The sequence below is a fragment of the Peromyscus leucopus genome, chromosome 13 (genome assembly GCF_004664715.2).
Source record: "Peromyscus leucopus breed LL Stock chromosome 13, UCI_PerLeu_2.1, whole genome shotgun sequence".
In the NCBI taxonomy this organism is placed as follows: domain Eukaryota; kingdom Metazoa; phylum Chordata; class Mammalia; order Rodentia; family Cricetidae; genus Peromyscus; species Peromyscus leucopus.
In genome coordinates this window covers 53,309,197-53,332,061 of record NC_051074.1, presented here as the reverse complement: position 1 = coordinate 53,332,061, position 22,865 = coordinate 53,309,197, and the positions used below count along the sequence as shown (strand labels likewise).

At 45.5% G+C, this 22,865-nt stretch overlaps 1 protein-coding gene across 2 annotated transcripts in view; it reads left to right on the top strand.

The window, feature by feature from the left end:
• Nucleotides 1-22,660, top strand: part of Casp8 (caspase 8) — a 31,771-nt gene extending 9,111 nt beyond the window's left edge. For both annotated transcript variants that reach the window (XM_028885698.2, XM_028885702.2), the window contains exons 2-10: nt 396-503; nt 691-1,023; nt 10,442-10,547; nt 12,558-12,696; nt 12,783-12,836; nt 15,196-15,263; nt 17,066-17,207; nt 20,324-20,825; nt 22,485-22,660. In XM_028885698.2, coding sequence (XP_028741531.1) covers nt 719-1,023; nt 10,442-10,547; nt 12,558-12,696; nt 12,783-12,836; nt 15,196-15,263; nt 17,066-17,207; nt 20,324-20,825; nt 22,485-22,620 — 1,452 coding nt within the window. In that variant the 5' untranslated portion in view covers nt 396-503; nt 691-718 and the 3' untranslated portion in view covers nt 22,621-22,660. The remainder of the gene's footprint in view (nt 1-395; nt 504-690; nt 1,024-10,441; nt 10,548-12,557; nt 12,697-12,782; nt 12,837-15,195; nt 15,264-17,065; nt 17,208-20,323; nt 20,826-22,484) is intronic.
• Nucleotides 22,661-22,865: the final 205 nt, after the last annotated feature.

Below are 22,865 nucleotides of genomic sequence, written 5' to 3'. Positions count from 1 at the left end.
GAAATGAACCAAGAAACATAAAAATGTATTGTGTAGAACATTATTGTTCATTATCAATATCAAGGGAATAAAAACCAACAATGGCTGTACCTATTTACATATGAAGTCTGATTTTAGTTTTTTAAACCCTGTGTCCTTGTGTGTGAATGTGTGAGTGGAATATGATTGCAATAATGTGACCATATTTTAACTTACTATATTTTGAATTTTTATACACAGAATTCAACAGTTTCTAGACCCAGGGAGGGGAAAGGCACTTCTGAAAGGAAAAACTATAAGTCTTTTGGGCTATTAAAAAAGAAGAAGAAGAAGAAGAAAACTATTCTAATGTGAGAATAAAAAAAACCATACTTATTATTATCTATGTGTTTGTTTGTTTTGATGTTTTGAGACAGAATCTTGCTATATAAACCTAACTACCCTGGGGCTGCTATGTGGACCAAGTAAACTTTGAACTTGTGGCAATCCCCCTGCTTCTGAATCTTCAGTGCTGGCCTTATAGGGTGAGTGACCATACCCAGCTAAAAATACTTTTATTTTGACGTCAGCTTAGTGATGGAAGGTACTGTCTCCATTTCTTCCCTCTGAAATGTCTGGAACATAGTAGATGCAGTTAGTATTTGACAAGAAACAAGCTGGTAGCTGGCACTTCCCTTCCTCCCTTGATCATGGTATCATCTGTCAACCTAGGGCACCCCTCTCCTACCTCTTGAAAGGAATGGATTTCAGCAGCTGCCTTTACGAAATTGCTGAACACCTGGGCAGTGATGAACTGGCCGCCCTCAAGTTCCTGTGTTTGGACCACATCCCGCAGAGGAGGCTGGAGCCCATCGAGGATGCCTTGATGCTATTTCAGGGACTGCAGGAAAGGGGGCTGTTGGAGGAAGGCAATCTGTCCTTCCTGAAGGAGCTGCTTTTCCTCATCAATCGGCTGGACCTGCTGACCAAAGTCCTAAACACCAGCAAGGAGGAGATGGTGAGGGATCTGCGGATTCTAGACAGAGCCCAGGTTTCTCCCTACAGGTGGGTAGAAATGCTGTGGGGGGTAGGGGTGGGGGGGCAGGGAGCTGGGAAGCATGGGCTGAAGGGACTCTGTGGGTGCTGTTGCTGGGGTCCACATTGTGAAGCGACTCATGAGACTCTGGGCTAAATATATGATTCAGAGAAAAATACTAAAGCTGTAAAATTATTTATTATTTTTTTATGTCATATGGCACAGAAAGGGACTACTGGGGAGGAGAAAGGATTTGGCTTCGGAAGGATGAGGCAGGCAGATGTGTGTGTGGGGATATGATCAAAGCCCTATGTGTATTAGTTTCTTCCCTGTGGCTGTGGTAAAATATCTTGACCAAAATTAATTTATAGAGGAGTATAGTTGGTCTTTCTCATCAGACCTTTTTTTGGACCACCAGCCCCCAATCATGACATGGAGACTTATTAATTGTAAAAGCTTAGCTTAGGCTTGTTCCCTACTAGCTTTTACAACTTAAATTAATAACCTGTTTCTATTACTCTATGTTCTGCCATTTTTTTAAAGCTCTCCATTCTGTACGTTTGACTTCCTCCTGCTCTTTATTAAACCAATCAGGTGCCTTAGGCAGGGGAGGCAAAACATAGACACATCTTCAAGAAGTGTAAACAAGTGTACTGCAATATTTCCCCTTTTTTGTCTAAATAAAAAGGAAAGGTTTAAACTCTAACACAGTAAAACTATATACAGTCAGAACAATTACCAAGTAAGGATTATATTCACAATATCCAGTCCATTTGTATTTGGCAAATTTGGAGAAAACCCTCTATTATTTATCCTATCTTGATGAATACAAAGTTTTTACCTAAACCACTTATGATCATAACTTGTATTACCAGCCTAAAAATATCCTTTTAGACCTTAAAACATTTTCTTAAATAAACAACTTAAGCTTTTATGTCTCTCAACCTTTATAAACTTTACATCTTTTTGTAAGTTTCTCTTTTGAATTTGGTAACAAAGAAAGCCGTAAAACTCTATCTAGTCTTCAACTCCACCAGAGACCTGAGAAGGATAAAACATTACCTGGGTAAACAGGAAGTGTGGAGCAAACAACTTACAAAACTATAGAAATGACAGAGACATCTGACTGCCTGGATAGTCACCCAAGGTTCCTTTGTGCTGCGCCTGCATGGCAATTGGGCCTGAAACCTGGCGAGGGAAGTCGGGATGAACACAGCACACACCAGTCAAGTTGCAAGCTGTAGCTGGAGTTTTCCTGCCTTGCCCACAGTCAGGACAATCTTTGTCACCCGCCAGTCCCACAGCCACTCAGACCCAACCAAGTAAACACAGAGACTTATATTGCTTACAAACTGTATGGCCGTGGCAGACTTCTTGCTAACTGTTCTTTTATCTTAAATTAACCATTTCCATAAATCTATACCTTGCCACATGGCTGGTGGCTTACCGGCGTCTTCACATGCTGCTGGTCATGGCGGCGGCAGCAGTGTCTCTCCGCCTCAGCTTTCTGCTTCCCACAATTCTCCTCTCTCCTTGTCCCACCTACTTTCTGCCTGGCCACTGGCCAATCAGTGTTTTATTTATTGACCAATCAGAGCAATTTGACATACAGACCGTCCCACAGCAGCAAGCATCAGGACCCTTTTATTCTTTCTTCCCCATCTTATATACCCTTTCAGGAGGAAACAAACAGAATTGTTTGTCAAGCACTCAGGGTCAAGGAACGGTCAGCATGCCCCAGGAAGCCACAGCTGCCAAACCACGAGATATACCAAACAGTAAAACATCGGCAGAACAGCCTGACCTCAGGGAACTCAGAACAGGGGAGGTGGGGGCAATCTTAGAGGATCAGAGCCATTCTGATCCCAACACCGTGGCTGTGTTGGGGCCTCCATCTTCAGCCTACAGGCCTAGAATATCTGACAGACTTTTCTGTGAAGCAGGAATGTTTGAAGGACTGTCCTACCTTGTCTTGGCAAAGTTCAGCAGTCACTTTCTTTTGTGTCTTGCTTGTCCAATTTGGACAGCATACTGTCAGCAGTTGAGGCAAAGGCAGTTTCTTGCCCAGTGACTAACTTTACCATAAATGAAAGCAAACTCCACATGGAGTTTCTTTGATGCCCATCATCATCTCTGAAGTAGACTGGTGCTGCCAGGAGCAGGTATATCTCACTGTCATGAAAAGCCTTATGTTATTAAAACATCTTAAATGCCGTATTCTGTAGGTCTCTGAAGTGTTTGAAGATCATCTGTCTATCTAAAATATATCTGTTGGACCTTGAAATTAAACCTAACATGACTACAAGTTTGATTGTTATAGATGGCTAACTACTAACCTGTATTTCTTAATTATCCTAAATAATTTATAATAATAGCTTTCAAATTCTAGAACTTTACATTACATTTTAAAATGAGCTGCATAGGTACAATATCTTACAGTATGTTGAAACAAAAATAACCTTAAATTTGTATCAACATATAAACACACCTTAAACAAGAGTAGAAGCATATATAAATGTGTTATAACAAAATAACCTTAAATTTGCATCAATATACAAAAATCCATAGCAATGTAAAATATTTGAGATGAATAGTTTTTTTTTAGGCTAAAAGTAGATTCAAAAATCTACCCTTTTATCCTATCATTTCTATATCTCCCCACTTTTTCTTTTCAGAAAGAGATCCCTGAATATAACCTCCTTTGCTTAGTTTTTTTCCCTGACCATGATCAATAAGAACGTGCAACTAAACCCACTAAACAAGGACAAATATCCATAACCCATCAAATGACCAAAAACCACCCACCACCTCTTGGGAATGTAGGTGTCGTGTTCTTAAAATTACTTCCTGTTGTCAGGGGGTGATGGCATCTTTAGGGGATCCTGAGAAAATTGGGATAATGGTCAAGTCCTGGGAGAGCTAGCTGTTGTCCAGTCTTGGTGTGATGGGAATGTGCAGGGCTTATCTGAAGTTCTGGCTGGAGTCGTCTGTGAGGTTGGACCATCTCAGCTAGCAGCTTTGAAGTTGTTATGAATGGAGATTTTTGAGGAAACTATAACAGAAGCAATCTGAGAGGCTGGATCACTTGGGCTACTTGTCTTCATTGGTGGCTGGTCATTTTTTATTTTTTTCTGAAAACATACAAACCTGTAAAGGTAATATATATATATATATATATATATATATATATATATATATATGCATTAACATAAGTATGGAATGTGTGGTGTGCCCAAATCAGCTAAAGATGATTCTGTGTTCTGTGTTTGAGCAGATGAAAGACATCTGTCAACTTTGTAAGTCCCTTTGGATTACATAACCAAACTGTAATATAAATCACCATCCATGCTATATGAAAGGATGGCAGGTAATAATAAGTCACAAGGACTCTGTAGCTAAAATTTATCATGTCTTATCCAGTCTCAGAGCTGTGCCCATATAGAGGGACCAGCACATACATCATCTGTCTTGTAGTTTTTCTTGGTTTCTTCCATTATGTCTGTAGTCAAGATTTTCAGGAGGTCTCCCTCGGTCAAATCTGACCTTTATTAATTTTGAAGAAATCCATAGCTTTTCATTTTCTGTGGAAACAAAGGCATAACCTCTCTCTCAACATAACACATTTCCTGACTTCCATTCTGAAGTGAAAACATCTTTAAAATATATAGGCTGGTTCAGTTTAGCAGTTTCCATAATCTGATGTCTCTTAGCAGCTGTTGGTTTTTGCTCATTAGTATTTAGAAAATTTAAAGTTAACAAAGCGTTATATGGGGTCCAAATGTTCCTGTGTTAGAATATTTCCCATCCTTATATGGCTAATTCTTTTTATGTTACTTTACTCTTTCTTTAAAGACCTTATTATTTTTAAGCTATTTTATTTTTTTCTATGACTGTCTATACCCATTTTCTTTTCTTTAGCACCTAATCAGAGGTTGTCTCAGCCTCGATTTGACCGTGTGTGTGTGTGTGTGTGTGTGTGTGTGTGTGTGTGTGTGTGTAAGTTTCTGGACCTGCACTGTGGTAGTTGTCTCGTCTAGTCTCCCATTCTATCTTGTAGATCACCATTCAAGCGCTCAGCTGCAGAGCACACCTCTTAAAGGAGCCGCGCCTCTATATGCCACAAGCACCGGGGCCGCATGGGGGACCTGCCATTCCTGGCACGCTGTCTGGCTCTGTGTTCAGAACCTTTTTTCCGCTTTCTCAGGATTTACATGCCGTGCGTTGGGTATCAGATGTAGTTGGTCTTTGTTGTCAGACTCTTTTTTGGACCCCCAACCCACAAATAATAACACAGATACTTATTATTAATTATGAAAGTTTGGCTCTTGGCTTAGGCGTGTTCCCAATTAGCTCTTAAGTAACTTGAAATCTGTTTCTATTAATCTACATTCTGTCACTTTGGCTTTTTTTGTTTGGTTGGTTTTTTTTTTTTTTTTTTTTTTTTTTGGTTTTTTCGAGACAGGGTTTCTCTGCATAGCTTTGCGCCTTTCCTGGAGCTCACTTGGTAGCCCAGGCTGGCCTCGAACTCACAGAGACCCGCCAGGCTCTGCCTCCCGAGTGCTGGGGTTAAAGGCGTGCGCCACCACCGCCCGGCTCTCTTTGGCTTTTTAACCTCTCCTCCATTCTGTATCGCCTATTTCCTCCATGTCTGGCTGGCATCCCCTGCAAGCCTAGATTCATGCAAACCCCCTAGCTGTTGGCCATTTAGCTCTTTATTAAACCAATCAGGTGCCTGAGGCAGGTAAGGGAAAACACAGACACATCTTCACACAATGTAAACAGATCCCACAACTGGAGTGTATTTTAAATTATAGTTCCAGGAGGCAAATAAGAGCATAGCCCCAAGCTGGCACTGGGCAAGACCAGGAAGCTTAGAACTCACATCTCCCCTGCACACAGGAAACAGGAAGTGTGACCTGCAAGTGAGGCAAGGTTATAAACCCCCAAAGCTTGTCCTTACTGATGTACTTCCTCCTGCAAGGCTCTACACTCTAGAAGTTCCGCTGCCTCTCCAGACAAGGGACCAAGTGTACACGAGCCTGTGAAGGATACTTCTCATTCAAACCACATGCCAATACCCACAATTCTGTCTGTTACAATGTATTACATTAGATGCAAAATCATGTATCCATGTGTGACTACTTACAAAAGTTAATAAGTTTACCAGGGGAAAGGATAACAAGGCGGCATTCTAAGAGCGCCTCAGTCTACTCCAAGAAAGGAACCACCCCAGACTGCCCCTGGGCTGGGCAAGGGGAGGGGAAATGGAGAACTCTGGAGGTGTGCTCACTTTCAGCCATATTTTCTCACCTGCTGAAATCAGCCATGAATACTTGATCTCCTTACCTGTGCCTCATGGTAAATTCTTTTCCTCAGGGACATAAGAACCGGGACTACTACCCTGGTTTATTAAGAAGGCAGAGTCACCCATCCTCTGGAAGGGCAGCCAGTGCTTTTAACCTCTGAGCCAGCTCTCCAGCCCCATAACATTTTTATTTGAGCCTTGCCTTGGCCTTCCTCATCATCACTCCTGGTTTGTCAGTAACCTTGGCATGGGAAAGCCTCAGAGACAGCGTTGGCAGCCACACTTTCCTTGATATATGGCTTCCTACTTCAGGCTTGCCTGTTCCAATATTGACACTGGGTGTGTTATTTTCCTAGGGCCGTCGTAATAAAGTATCACAAACTGAATGTTTAAAACATTAACTTAGCCCCACGTGGTGGCACACACCTTTAATCCTAGCACTTAGGATTAAAGTACTACAGAGGTAGTCAGATGGATCTCTGAATTTGAGGCCAGCCTGGTCTACGGAGCGAGTTCTAGGATAGCCAGGGCTACACAGAGAAACCCTGTCTTAAAAAAAAAAACAGTCAGAAATCTGGCCGCTAACAGGATTGGCTCATGTTTGGAGATCTGAGGAACAGTGGGCTTCAGACCTCCGGTTCCTGTCTTACAGATGTTCTCTCTAAGCTGCTGGTCTCGATGTTTCCTTTTTCTTGTTAGGATACCAGACATTGGGTTGGCCCCACCCTCATCCATTATGATATTAATTAGGCCACTTCCTCACAGTGTAACTGTACAGTGACTTCTGAGGGGACTAATGGACATGAGTCAACCAGGGATGCTGTATTGTTCGGGCTTACTAGAATTGTGAATTTTATAAGAAGTTTATTTATTAAGGCACCTATTCATCATAAGAAACGATGGCCCCAGAACTAGGAAAATCAGGGGTGTATGTGTGTGTGTCCTCAACTTCTGCCACGTTCTTGGGCTCTTAAAGGTTCCTGCCCTGTGAACTAGGCTGAGGCCGCAATGCCAGACTGTTCATCACCCTCCTAGTACGATATCTTAAGTCCCCGGACCAGGACAGGAACTGTCGAAGACCTAACCTCTTTGATCACACACAGAAGGGTCAGCAAAGGGTCACCACTGACCAGGAGAATAAAAAACACACATGTGAGGTGACTTAACCACCATAAGGAAACTCAAGGTGGTTTGTTTTTAGATTAAAACTTCTGCCTCTACAGTGTCTGGGAAACTATTCCAGTTTGTTACTAATAATGTTAATGAAGCCTGTGGGTCTCAATAAAGAGGCAGATAAAGGGACTGTTGTGTGATCCAACTTTTCTGGGGGAGACACAGCACACACACACACACACACACACACACACACACACACACACACGTCTGCTCACCCTAAATAGGGAACAGATCAAAATATGGATACCACCAAAGTCCAACTTGGTGAACCAGTAGTTTCATTGGGGTGACTTACAGGAATGTGGGTGGGGTTTTACTCACAGGAATATGGGTGGGGCGTTACTTACAGGAAAGTGGGTGAGGGGTTACTTACAGGAGCAGAAATGATTCAAAGACAACTGCATCACCAAAGTCCACCCCAGCATGGGTGACAGCTCACACAGCTGGGAACCTGGAGCCCACTGCACAGCCTGCAGGCTTCTCACCAGGTTGGAGTGTCCTTTCCAGGTGCCTCAGTTGGTCTAAACCTTCCAGGCAGCCCAGCTGGTTTCTGCTGCTTCCAGGCAGCTGGTCTAGTCTCGGAGTCTTTGCAGCTAAAGCTTTCTTCAGTTTGAGGCGGATGTCCAGCTTTTATTGCTTACCCTGGCATGGAGCGGCTAAGTGAATCTGGTCAGTTTCAGGGACTTCCTGAAGCTATTTTGAGTTGTTTACTTTCCTGGTTGGGGAGCTTCCCTGCGGGATAGAATGTTTCGATCTTGAGGAAACTGTTACACAACAGGGACAGGGTGCTTTGTACTAAAGTTAAAAGGGCCACGGTAGCTTTGGGCTGGACCAATCTTGGCCAAACTGAGAATGCTTTAGAGAAGTATTTCTGGGATAGAGATTTCTTGAGATGATGGTAATACGAGGTATCTTCTGTTTCTATACTATTTCTTTTTCCAGAATTTTATTTCCTAACTTGACTTGGAAACCAGCATATTTGCCTATTAAAGTTATTTTCCTTTACACAATACTGTTGAGAGTTTTGCTGACTTATTATTATTATTTATTTATTTTTTATTTTTTGCAAAAGTTTAAAGACTTACTTGTTTTTGTTTTTAATTACTTTGTCTGTGTTTGGGTGTGTGTATGTGAGTACAGGTGCCCTCAGAGGCCGGAAACCTTGCCTCTCCTGCAACTGGAGTTACAGCTGGTTGTGAGCTGCCTGATTTGGATAACCAGAATTGAACTCTGGTCCTCTGTAAGAGTATTATGGGTTCTCAGCAGCTGAGCTATGTCTTCATCCCAAGTTTTGCTGACTTCTAAAACATTCTTTTGTTTATTCATTTGGCAAGCATTTTCCAAGGTCTTAAATGTGCCCAGAAATAATAATGCTTCTGTGGTGGTTTGAGAGAAAATGGCCCCCAGTGGGAGATGTGGCTTTGTTGGAGGAAATGTGTCACTATGGGGGTGGGCTTTGAGGTATGCTATGCTTCAGCTACACCCAGTAACACAGTTCATTTCCTGTTACCTGTGGGTCACGATGTAGAACTCTGAGCTCCTTCTCCAGCACCATGGCTGCCTGCATGCTGCCATGTCCCACCATGATGATAATGGACTAAACCAAGCCAGCCCAATTAAATGTTTTCCTTTATAAGAGTTGCCATGGTCATGGTCTCTCTTCTGTCACTTACTGAACTCTTAGTGAGCTTTCATGTGCTGCCTGTTTGGGCAATGATGGATTGTGTATGTGATGTTGGTCCTGGGAGGTTATGCTACCTCACTAGTGATGTTTAAGAGTACATTGTGGGACGGTGGTGGCGCACACCTTTAATCCCAGCACTCGGGAGGCAGAGCTAGGTGGATCTCTGTGAGTTCGAGGCCAGCCTGATCTACAAAGCGAGTTCCAGGAAAGGTGCAAAACTACACAGAGAAACCCTGTCTCAAAAAACCAAAAAAAAAAAAAAAAAAGAGTACATTGTGATGTTCACAAAATGAAGAGATCATTTGATGAGGATCTCAGAATGTGCACCCACCTTGAGGTGACATGTGACTGTAGTTCATGAAAACTTACGTAATTCACACCTGTCTGTGATGTAGACATACATTTATCTTCTATCCTAATGATGAGCAAAAAAAAAAAAAAAAAGTGTAACATGCCTAAAATTACAGAGTTCAAAGATGGTGGGACCCAGAGTTATAACAAGGGTAGTCAGGAGGCCTCTGTCCTCAGACACTGCACCTCACAAATCTCATGTTAATAGACATGAAAAGAGCATGGTCCAGGCTGTCAGGGGACTTGGGTGGTTTATGAACAGCCTGTTGTAATATGTGAGTTATCTTTCTTGTGGGAATCGAATGAAGGTTCGGTGAGAGAAAAGAGCCCTGAGGATGCTCGGGCAACATGTGATTGCAGGGGCAGTGGACATGTGGACATGGGAATCTAGGATGGGGAGAACACAGGGCAGTTGGTTGTGTTGAGAGCTTCAGGACCTTGGTATTGGCGAGAGCGGAGGTGCGTGCGTGCGTGCGTGCGTGCGTGCGTGTGTGTGTGTGTGTGTGTGTGTGTGTGTGTGTGTTCAGAGTCTCTTGTATTTTAGAACCCAATGTTCAGCCTTCTTCCTGAAGGAAATGGCTGGGACACTGATCAGGTCTTAGAAGGGAATCAGCTCTGATGTGCATTGTGGAGAACATAATTCCCCCAAATCACCATCCCACCTGGATCTTGGTTTTTATAATGACTTAGGAGCAGTGTGATTCTTTTAGCCAAAGTTATTTGGAATGCAAAGGTGATAGGACTTGGCTCAGGGTGGGCTGGTTGGCTTGACTCGGTCATCCATCACTATCCAGCCTTCTGCTGTGGCTCACCAGTCAGGAATAGTTGGCTGTTTTAAGGAGGCCCTGGGAGCGAGGCCTGCTGTAACTCTGTGTAGTGACGGGAAATGATCTAGAACGTGTTTCTAAAGTGTCTCCATTTCCCACCACAGGGTCATGCTCTTAAAGCTCTCGGAAGATGTAGTCTCATCAGAGTTGAAAGAGATTAAGTTTTTTTTGGAAGAAAAGCTCCCCAAATATAAGCTGCATGATAACACGGTAAGACCTGGTATGTCCCCGAGATGGGTCATAGGCGGCGGCGGGGGTCCTGAGACCAGAGGGAACTGTTCTGCCAATAACAAACAGTATCCAAGGTTGTTTTTGTTTGTTGGTGTGAGACATGGTATCATGGAGCCCAGGGTGAACACAAACTTGCTATGTAGCCAAGGACGACACACGTCTGGTCTTCCCGCCTTCCCCTCCTGGGTGCTGGGATTACTGGCTTGTACCACCACTCCCCGGTTTTTGTGGCTCCAGGATGGAATTCTGCGCTTTTTGTATGATAGGCAAACACTGTTCCAACTGAGCTGTACCCTAGTCCCTGTGTTCTCACTTCTTACCCCGGGAAAGTAAAGTAGCTGGGCGGGGTAGTGGTTACGGCTTTGATGCCGCTACACTGTAACGTGCTGTTGCTTAGCCCCCGGGGCCCGTGCCAGGAGCCAGGGAAGGCAAGTTGTGCAGTGCCACCCCACGGGGCCTGGCAGTGTTGCGCGGATCCTAATTGGTCTTAATTAAAACCCGGAGCCTGATATCAGGGTGAAAGCCAAAAGATCACGGAAGATCATTTTGCACTCCAATAAGCCTCTCTGACGCAGCAATCTAAATCACACCAAATCAGACCGAATTAGAAAAAGCCCCGGTTTAGTGTGTAAAGCGTTCCTGGGTGATTCTCTGGCCTCCCCCAAAGCAGAGACAGGGACAGGGATGGGAGACCGGAAAACCACATGTCTGTTTTCTGGGGTGCAGTTTACATACCTTGTGGGAGAGGTCTTGAGCATCTCTTGGGGAGGAGCCATGTTTGGAGGGACTTTCTGAGGGGCAGGGTCTGGGCAGAGAGGTGGGGCCTCCCCCAGAACAGATCAGAGAAGCAGAGCAAGCCACAGCCACCCCTCTTACCTCACCAACTCCTCAGCCTGAAGGAGTCCGAGTTCCTGTCCCCTCCCGCCCTGTATTCCTTTCTCTGCCCAGCCATATCACTTCCTGTCTCAACCTTCCTAGTGCTGGGATTAAAGGGGTGTGCCACCACTGCCTGGCCTCTGTGGCTAACTCTGTGGCTAGTTCTGTCCTCTGATCTTCAGGAAAGCTTTATTTGCTAGATACAAACAATGTATCACCACATAGCAGGGCCAGGGAGGAAAGGTAGCCTGGGGTCACACCTTCCTCACTTCTGCTGCCCTTGAAACTTCACCTTTGTTTATTTGTCCCCCCCCCTCCATGTGTGGTGTGTGTCTTTATGAGTAGCTTGTGTGATGTATGTGTCGGTGTCTACATGCTGGGTATATTGTGTACATGTTTCTTATGTATATGTGTGGCATATGTACCTGTGTGTGTGGTGTGTACCTCTGGGTGGTTTCTCTGTTGGTCTGAGTCTATATATATAGTACTTAGGTGTGTGGGTTTCTCTGTGTGTGTGTGTGTGTGTGTGTGTGTGTGTGCTGTGTGGTGTATGGTCTAATTTTGATGTATGCTTTGTCCAAGTGTATCTCTGTGCACTTGTTTAGTATGTAGAGTGTGTGTGTGTGTGTGTGTGTATGTGTGTGTGTGTGTGTGTGTGTGAGAGAGAGAGAGAGAGAGAGAGAGAGAGAGAGAGAGAGAGAGAGATCTGTGTATTTGGGGCATGTGTCTCTGTATAGTGAGGTTAATTGAGGTTTAGAGGTGGATGAGATGCCAGATATAATGCAGTCCCCAGGGCTGTCCCTTCCCTACTCCTTGGGCGGGGCCATCGATGAAGGCATCCACAAACAGTTTGAGAACAAGGCCTGGGGACTTGCAACCTCTGACATGGCTTCTCTCTCTTTCCATTTTTTTATCCTTTTAGTCTAGAAAACACAGAATGGCCTCCTGCTTATTGTCAACTCGGAGAGATCAGCACGTGCTCAGAGATTGCGGGGGGTGGTCTACTTGGGAACTCAGGCTGGGGCCCTTGCTTTGGAAGGAGTGGAACTGAGGAAACAAAACCCTAACCCTCGGGCCTGTGCACCTGTCTGTCCCCTGCTTTCTCCTCCCCAGAGCTTGCTTGACATTTTCGTGGAAATGGAGAAGAGGCTCATCCTGTCGGATGACAACTTGGACGCCCTGAAATCGATCTGTTTCCGGGTCAAAAAGAGCCTGCTGGGGAGGATCAAGGACTATGAACTATCAGGCAGAGGTAGCTAGCCGATCGATGGCTGCGAGTTTGGCAAAGCCCTCAGAGTCACGGCTGTTTCTGACCAAGTTCTCCTTTTTTTAATTCAGGGAGAAGCATGAGCCTCGAGGGAGCGGCCGAGCTGCCGGTGTCCTTTTCGGACGGTAATGCTTACGGATACGTTTCTTAGATGCCGAGCTGCTGGGTTTCCTCATGCCCTCTTCCCCCGCCTTCTGCCGCGTCCTATATCAGGACGAAAGTTCAGTGGCTACTTGTCACCTCAGCTGCTCTCTGAAAGATGAGAAGGATTTGCAAAAGCCCCACGGGAATATTTGAAACGAGCACACAGGCCAGGCGGTGGTGGCGCACACCTTTAATCCCAGCACTCGGGAGGCAGAGCCAGGCGGACCTCTGTGAGTTCGAGGCTAGCCTGGGCTACAGAGTGAGATCCAGGAAAGGTGCCAGAGCTGCACAGAGAAACCTTGTTTCAAAAAACAAACAAACAAAAGAAATGAGCACACTGTTATTTTATAGGAGGGCCTTACCTCTGTTCTGGCTGTGTCTGCTTTTGCTTAGAGCTAAGGGTAGCTAGATTCAAAGGATTTACCAGAACATTCTTGTTTTTTGTTTTGTTTGAGACAGCATCTTTCTACATAGCCTTGGCTGTTTTGGAACTCTCTATGTAGACCAGGCTGGCCTTGAAATCACAGAAATCAGTCTGCTTCTGTCTCAAGTGTTAGGATCAAAGGCGGGTGCCATACCATGCCTGAGTTTTTTTTTTCCAGAACATTCTTGATCAAGGTTCTCTGCTATGTGAGAACCCTCTTGGCCAAGTGTTCATAGTCCTTCTCTATCGCCCGGTTAAGTCCAGGCCCCCACTGCACCTGAGTTCCTCCATCGTGTGCCTGCCTCAGCCTGGGATGCTCCGGCCATGTTCCCTGTCTTACCTGGGAAGGGAGCTCGTACAGACCTCTGTTTTCTTACCTAGGAAAGCTAGATGGGACCAGCAGAAGGTTTCCTTCAGTTTCTTGTTTATTTGAGACAAGGCCACCCTATGAAGCTCTGGCTAGCCTGGAATTTGCTCTGTAGACCAGGCTGGCCTCCAAATCAGAGACTCACCTGCCTCTGCCTCCCAAGTGCTGGGTTTAAAGGTGTGTGCCATCATGCCTGGCTCCTTCAAATGTTTTGTTTGTTTTGAAATTTCATTTATTTTCAACTATGTGTGTATGCCTGTAGTTGTCCATGAAAACTAGAAGAGGCATCCAATCCCCTGAAACTGGTATTTACACACGATTGTGAGCACTATGTGGGTGCTGGGAACTGAATTTCCGTCCTCTGCAAGAGTAGCAAATACTCTTAACTACTGAGCCGGCTCTCCAGCCCCCTCCAAATTTTTTTTTTTTTTTTTTTTTTTTTTTGGTTTTTTTCGAGACAGGGTTTCTCTGTGTAGCTTTGCGCCTTTCCTGAAACTCACTTGGTAGCCCAGGCTCCAAATTTTTTTATTAATCAAATATTCTGATTATAAAAATTATATGTGCTCCTTTGGGGGCAATTTTTGGTTGTGAGCTCAGCCTTTAATGGCTGGTCTATCCCTCCAGCCCTTGGGGGCAATTTTTAAATTCAGAGAAACTTAAAACAGTACCACCACCACTCTGAAAACATTGATACTGGTAACATCTTTCTTTTTTTAAATATTTTTATTTTATAATTAACTTAATTTCACATATCAGCCACTGGTAACATCTTTCTTATGTGAGCACTGTTGTTACATTTGCTGTGTAATAATACACTCTCCTTAGTCACTTAAAATTTATGTGTAAGAACGTGTGGCTGAGGGAGTTTATGCACAGCATATTTGTGCAGAAGTCTGACGAGGTCAGAAGAGGGCATCCGATCCCCTGGAACTGGAGTTACAGATGGTTGTGAGCCACCAAGTGGGTGCTGGGAACCCGTGGTCCTCTGCAGTGGGCGATGAGCTCTCAGCAGCTGAATCATCTCTCCCACCCCGAGGACCGGCCTCCTTTAGAGAGGAGTCCAAGTCACAGAGCCAGTTCCTCCAGTTCACGCCTGCCCGAGCCCAGCTCTTCAGCGCGTTTGAATCAGGGACTCAGCCTGACCGTCTGCTGTGATCAGTGACCACAGATGAGACAGTTTGTACTTGGTCTCCAGAAGCAAGAGCCCTTCCTATAAGATCTACATGTCTGAAATATGCTCAAGGCAGTGTCAGCGTTTATTTTTAAAAAGACCGACCTTAGGGGCCAGTGAAATGCCATAGTAGGTGAAAGTGTTCTCCACGCAGGCCAGGTTATGTGAGTTGGATCTCCGGAACCCATGTAAAGGGAAGGAAGGGACCGACGCCTCAAAGTCCTCTTTGATCTACACACACATCACATATACGCACACATGTGCACACGTGCACACACATGCGAAATGTTTTTAAGGTCCAAGCGGTACACATTTCTTTACCAGACAACCTTGGCCACCAAGCCTCTCATTCTGGGACCTTTTCTTGGTTGCTTGCAGGGGAGAGCTGCTTCAGAATGTCGGCAGAAATGTTCGACTCCCTGGGAGAACAAGACAGCCAGCTGCAGGTACACCTCCCCTCTCCCTCTTGGCATTGAAGTTTCTGTTTCTTGTGTTTGTTGGCTCCTTTAAAGATAAGGCCAGATAAGCCAATTAGGGGTGGAGCCTTCTGGAAATCTCCAGAACTCTGGGGAAGAAAAACCTATAAAAGAACCAGTTAAAGATGGAGCCTGTCCAGTTTTCTTTGTGCTGAATCATTCACCACTGTTATTGCTGTTCGGTTCGTTTGTTTGTATTCTGAGACAGGGTCTCCTATAGCTCAGATTGGCCTTGAACTCATTATAGAGCTGAGGATGACCTTGAACTCCTGACTCCCCTGGCTTTACTTCCCAAGGGCTGGGATTATAGGCACGGGCCGCCACACCAGGCTCTAATTTTTATTATAAGGCCAAACGCAAAAAGGTACAGGAATTGTTGGGAGGTAGAGGGTGCGACCTCCCTCCTCTTCTAGCAGCTGGGTCAGCTAAAATGGGTGCACGTGGGGAGGGGGCGGGGCTTCAGGAAGAGCCGCCCGAGCAGGCCTTTCCTTTCAGCCTGCCCTTGCAGAGGGGTCCCTCCTTTGTGTCGGGCGACAAACAGGATCTGAGCAAGTCTTAGTTTTCGTCTCAGCGAAGCCTGTAGAAAGATTTCCTTCCTGGATAGAGCTTCTATTCACAGTCTTCACTAATTCACCGAATACAGTTCAGCCCATTAGCCTCCCCGTGGCAGGAAGCCCGGGAGACCCCGGACACTCTGAGAAAGAATATGCACTAGGGTGGGCTACTGAGAAGATTCTCAGATCAGGAAATCAAGGATTAGTCAACATTGCGCTACAGCACCGTCCTCATCAAACAAAGATATTATGTTAATATCTTAATAATTGCTTGTGTTACAATATCTGAATAAATCCACTTAAGTAGAAAATACTTAGGATAATAACAAATACTGAATATACTTTGTGCCTAATACTTTATGTCATAGAAAACATTAAAAGGTGAAGGATTTGTACAGTAGGAAGAGGAACTCAAGTGTGTTACAAAATGTTAACTATTAGGAGATTAGGTAAGTTGCCCACATTCCTAAGGTTTTACGCCATAGACAGTGGCCTTTGTCTCTAGCCTAGGGTCCTTTTTTGAACTTTAGGAGACAGTGTGGGCTTCCAACTAAATACTGAGATCTCAGCCTGAAACAGCCCTAAGAGAATAACAAGAATGCAGGGCCCCTCCAATTTTTCCTGTCGAGATCCCATAAGCACAACGGGACCAGCTCCCTGCTCTCCATCTCCTGGAGTTCCTTTGCCCCGGCTTAAGGCATCAGCTTTAAGAAAGACTGCACTCTGCCACGTGTGAAGGGCGACGCCCTCAGCTGTTAGCCAAGAAAGGCAGATGAACTGAGTAGACCACAGAAAGATTCCCGAGGGCACGGAGGGACATCCCAAGAGATCACCCTTGAGTCACAAAACTCTAGTCCCAGATGGCCCGGATGTTATCCGGCCGGAAGCGCTTTTGGATGCCGACACACGCTCTATGTTAATAAGCCTCGACGGCAGCAGTGATGTATAGGACGTGCAGGGTACTTAGCAGCGATGGCAGCAGGGTACTTAGCAGCAGGGTACTTAGCAGGCCCAGGCCCCCTTACTGGGCAGCTCATGAGACGCTGTGCAAGCGGAGGGGCGCAAAGTAGCCTTTCCGCGAACCGGCCCCAAATCTGGCTGGAGCCGTGGAAGGAAGCGGCGTTTCCCCGTGGAGTCTGGTGGCGGCGGTCCAGCCTCTTCCTGGGCAGTGTCACCTGCTGGTGTCCGAGCTTTTGTTGACCGGCTTTTGTTTTCCAGGTATCAGACAAGATTTACCAAATGAAGAGCAAACCTCGGGGTTACTGTGTGATCTTCAACAATAACGACTTCAGCAAGGCGCGGGAGGACGTGCCCAAACTTCACACGATAAAGGACAGGAAAGGAACCAACTATGACAGAGGTACGGTCGGATCCAAAGGAGGGCACAAGTAGTGCTTATTCCCGTGGGGCTTTTTTAATACAAAGGGGGAGAGAATGGTTATCCCTAAAGGGCCCCATGATTTGAGAAAATAAGAGTCGTAGTTCAAGAAAATGTATCAAGCATTTTAAAATTCACTTTAGTACTATTTCCTTGTGGAGGTAAAGAACGTTCTTACCTATCTGTTCTGCTTTTTTTTTTTTTTAAATTAGGTTTTAAAATCAAAGTAGTATATACATCATGATAAAATGGCAGCTCTTATTAAAAGGTTTATAATGGAGAGCATCGGTGAACTTAAACATTTTTAAGTTTTATTTCATTTTTTATTTATGTGTGTCTGTCTCTATGTGTGTGTGGATGCCCCTGGAGCCCAGGAAAGGACATCAGATCCCCCTGGAGCAGGAGCTGGGAACTGAACTCCCGACCTCTGCTAGGGCAGCAAGCGCTCTTGGCCCTCGGGCCTTCTCCCCAGCCCTGAGCTTTGCTTCGGACTCAGCTAAATGAAAAGTGTTTTTTTTTTTTTTAAAGATTTATTTATTTATTTATTTATTTATTTATTTATTTATTTATTTATTTATTATGAACACAAAAGAGGGAGCCAGATCTCATTTCAGATGGTTGTGAGCCACCATGTGGGTGCTGGGAATTGAACTCAGGACCTCTGGAAGAGCAGCCGGTGCTCTTAACCTCCGAGCCATCTCTCCAGCCCTGAAAAGTGTTTTTGTAGGATGAACGAGTCCAAAACACATGGCTGTGGTATCAGAATCACTGCAGGGATTCTGCTCATAAAAGCTAGTCTGCTGCCACAGGCGGTGTGAGTGCCCGACAAAAGCCTGAGCTAGCCAGAAACGCTTTGGAGCAGCCTGTTGGTGTCAATGTCGAGAACTTCCAAGTTAAATGAAACAATCATTCATAATAGAAGAACATAAAAAATGGGGGCTGGAGAGATAGTTCAGTGGTTAAGAGCACTGGCTGCTTTTCCAGAGGACTCGGGTTCAATTCCCAGCACCCACGTGGCAGCTCAGGATTGTCTGTAACTCCAGCTCCAGGTGATCCGATGCCCTCACAGACATACATGTAGGCAAAACACCAATGCATATGAAATTAAAAAAAATAAAAAGATTTATTTTAAAAATATTATAAAAATGACCATAACTAAAAATATTAACGGAAGTCATGCAAACCAGCCGTTTGAACTTCTGAGCCACAATTTCAGTTAATGACTTATTTCTTAAACTGAATAAAGTTTGGAGAGTTAATGTAGACTGACCATACTCATCAGGATATGTAATAGTCCCTGTCTCCATGTGATTTGCTAATCTAGGCAAACTTGTTCTAAGATATTTAAAAGCTTCTAAATTTAAGGCCAAAGGTCAGCATACACTGGGTATTGAAAGTGAGTTTCAGCACTTCCACTTTTATTCATTTACTGTTTCTTTTCTATTAAGACCATACTTGAAAGTAAACACGTTAGCACGTGCCTCTCATCCCAGCGCTGGGAAGTTAAAAGCCATAGTGCCTTGGGAGCTACTTTGTAGTCTCTTTCTTTCTTTCTTTCTTTCTTTCTTTCTTTCTTTCTTTCTTTCTTTCTTTCTTTCTTTCTTTCTTTCTTTCTCTCTCTCTCTCTCTCTCTCTCTCTCTCTCTCTCTCTCTCTCCTCTCTCTCTCTCTCTCTCTTTCATTTTTTTTTCTTATCCACCTCCCACATTCTAAAGGAATTCCAAACTTTCCACAGACCCAAAGCTCTCATCATCTTGTCACGGTTCTTCAGACCCGTAACCATCATTGCGCTTCGGTTTCACTCTCCCTTCCTGATGATGTTAGACCATCTCCTGAGAGATGATGCATATTTAGCTTTGATGGAAAGAAACCCAAAAGGCTCCTCCAGGACTGGGAGGATAGGAATGGATACAATAGCTGATCAAAGGTTGGAAGGCACTGTTGGACATGAAAGAGAGAGAGTCTGAAACAGCAGAGGGAAGTATGGTGATTGTAGTGATTGTAGCGGACAGCACAGCGAAAGCAAACTTGTTCACGCCATAGAATCCTGGAAGAGTTCAGGACCGGGAAATGCGGGGTCTGGGTGAGGCGGCGAGCCACAAGTGGAGGATTCGTTGAACACTTACAAAGGACACAGTGCATCCTGCATCCGCCTCCTAGAGACTTTCGACTCCACCCTCACACAGAGCAGAGAGGACACACTCAGAAGACTAGCCAGAGAGGTTCTGGATTGGGGTACCAGGCCCAGCAAAGGAAAAAAAGAGGAAAGAGAGAGAGAGAGAGAGAGAGAGAGAGAGAGAGAGAGAGAGAGAGAGAGAGAGAAAGTAAAAAGAAAAATTGAAAAGAGAGAGTAAAGAACATTTGATGTCCCAGATGCAGGAAGTCAGATTTCTAACCCAAGTTGTCCCCAGGACACTGTAGATATGGGTTGTCATCTATAGATAATGAGATCTGGTGATTGCCCAGTAAAAAGGGCAGTCGTCCCCCCGTCCCCCATCCAAGCAGCCGGCTGCAAAGTCCCTCCGTGAACAACCACACTCCTAGATGAAAAGCTTTCTGTCCATGTTTTAGCTGGCCAGTTAGTCAATATCACAGAAAGGAAAGGCAAACAAGGAAAAAAAAAATACAGCAATGGAAATGAAACTACCACATTGTAGAGAAAAAAAACTTTAAAAAGCCGCTTGTAAGCCAGGCGGTAGTGGCACTCGGCTTTCAGTCTCTAGACTGGAAGAGCTCACGGCATCTTAGAACTTGAGAGAGAAGAAGAGGGAGGGTCAGGGGGAAAAGCCAAATACGTAAAGTAGCCGGGCATCACAGTGTCAGTGAATTTCGTCACAGCGAATCTGGACGCTGGGGTGACAGTGCATGGGAAGGGGGCTTTTGGAAAGAGCGCGCTAACTCTGTCTCTGTAGCCAAACTATCGAAAAGAACGGCGGTAGAAATGAATCCTCGTGACGCAGAACCCAGCAAACCTGCTTCTGTGCCCAGTGCCAGACTCTGACAGGGTCCAGTTCCGACTCCTGCCTGCCAGAGTTTTCTCCGTCTTGGGCTGTGTGCTGGGATCTGCTGTCATACATGGTCTCCCCTTTTCCCTTTCAGAGGCTTTGACTGAGACCTTTAAGGAGCTTCATTTTGAGACCGTGTCTTACCAAGACTCCACGGCAAATGAAATCCGTGAGGTTCTAAGATCCTACCAAAGCAAGGACCACAAGGACAGAGACTGCTTCATCTGCTGCATCCTCTCCCACGGAGACAAAGGCATCATCTACGGCACGGACGGGAAGGAAGCATCCATCTATGAACTGACCTCCTACTTCACTGGTTCAAAGTGCCCTTCCCTGGCTGGAAAACCCAAAATCTTTTTTATCCAGGCTTGCCAAGGGGACAGTTACCAGAGAGCTGTGCCTGTCGAGACTGACTCAGAGGGCAAGGACAGTGATTTAGACATAGACTCCTTATCTCAAAAGAGCTATATTCCAGATGAGGCCGACTTTCTGCTGGGGATGGCTACTGTGAAAAACTGTGTTTCCTACCGAGATCCCACGCGTGGAACCTGGTACATCCAGTCCCTGTGCCAGAGCCTGAGGCAAAGATGTCCCCGGTGAGTCTTGCCTACTGGGTCCTTCTCGGTGTTCTGCGACCTTCCTCACTGCCGTAGTCAGAGCCCATTGGGAGGTGTTTATGGTTGAGAGACTATGTACCAAGCAGACAAGCACCCATGGAGAGTGTTTCATCTCTGAATGTAACTCACGGAGCTGTGTTTTCCAGGTCGGTTGCAAAGTGGGAGAGACGGTACATATTACTCTCTTTAGTTCATAGAAGAGGAAAAACTATTATATTTACTGAGGGGTTTCCTTTATTCAACAACCAGGGCACCACAGAGCTGCAGAGAATGCTCACACCACTCAGTCCAGCTCTCTGTCTTTGAGCAGCAACATGACAACCCAGCTCCTTTGGGGAGTCTTCCAAGACGGAAGTAATCCACTTGAACATGTTTCAACTTTGTCAGAAGTCCTAGTCTAGGCCTGTGGGTAAAAGATGACTTAGTGGGGGGTAAAAGCACTTGCTGCCAAGTCTGATGATTTGAGTTCGACCCCCAGGACCTACGTGGTGGATGAACTAACTCCTTCAAGTTGTCCTATAACCACCACCTGTATGCCATCTCTCTGTCTTTGTCTCTCTGTGTCTCTGTCTCTGTCTCTCTCTCTGTCTCTCTGTCTCTCTCTCTCTCTCTCTCTCACACACACACACATGTAAATATAATTTTTAAAAATTAGGAAAGAAATCCTATAATAGCTATCCAACCTTCACTCTGCTTAGCAAACTGTGGGAAGTAGCGAAGAGCAGCAGGGGACCCTGTGTTTCCACTAATTTGATCCGCTTTTAAGCCACAAGTGTGGGACAATATCGCTAAGTCATCCATCCATCTTCAGTTAAATTAGGGCTCCATGCCGGGCGGTGGTGGCGCACGCCTTTAATCCCAGCACTCGGGAGGCAGAGCCAGGCGGATCTCTGTGAGTTCGAGGCCAGCCTGGTCTCCAAAGCGAGTTCCAGGAAAGGCGCAGAGAAACCCTGTCTCGAAAAACCAAAAAAAAAAAAAAAAATTAGGGCTCCACATTTCGGGTCCCCCACCTGCACACCCAGCTGCCAGCTGAGCAGTGCGGGACCCTGCTATGGGATTCTTTTAGATGTGTGTCTTGTTGTTTCCGGTGTATGCAGGGTGAGAATTTCCCCACGGTATGTGGCGAGTAGACCATAATGTCAGTGTAGTGGTTTCATTTGTAGCATGGACCGTGGGTCCTGAAGGATCTGCCAGCTGCACAGAGAAATGAAGAGGTTACCCACAAGTTTGCTGAGATATTTGGTGACAGAGGGGGGTGGAGAGGGCGGCAGGGAGCATTTGACTTTCACTTGCCCACATTTTGGTAGAAAGCTGTAGACGATTCTGTAGGCACCGTGCTGACCTAGGCAGAGGTCATTGGGAGACGTTTTGGCATTTGTGGGGCCCGAACGACGGTCCGTGGGACACGGCGGGGAACACACACTTTTGCAGGAAAGGAGGTCGGTTCTGCTAGGGATGCGCGATTCCTTGTAATCAGCAGAGATCCCAAGTAAAAGGCGATTCGGTGTGCTCTGAGGAAACTGAGTGGCCAGGACAGCCGTGGTAGGTCTTGACTCCGTGAGTCAGGAGGTCAGACGCCTGATGCTCTGAGAGGCAGAGGCCACGACCCCTGATCCACCGACACCTTGTGTTTTTCAGAGGCGACGATATTCTCAGCATCCTGACTGGGGTGAACTACGATGTGAGCAATAAAGATGACAGGAAGAACATGGGGAAGCAGATGCCTCAGCCCATCTTCACACTACGGAAGAAGCTTTTCTTCCCTCCTAACTGATGCTGACATGGTGTTGTCGTCGAAGCACTTTTTGTTTGGCGGGGGGTGGGGTGGGGTGGGGTGGGGGGGGTGGGTGGTGGGGGTGGGTGGGGGGGTGTGTTAATTTATTTTTTATGATTTCTTTTATTGAGATGATAATGTCGTTTGCCCCTTCCCTTTCCTCCCTTCAGACTTCCCTTCAGACTCTTCCTCGCTCTTTTTCAAATTTCTGGGCTTTTTTCATTAATTGTTGTTACATGACTACA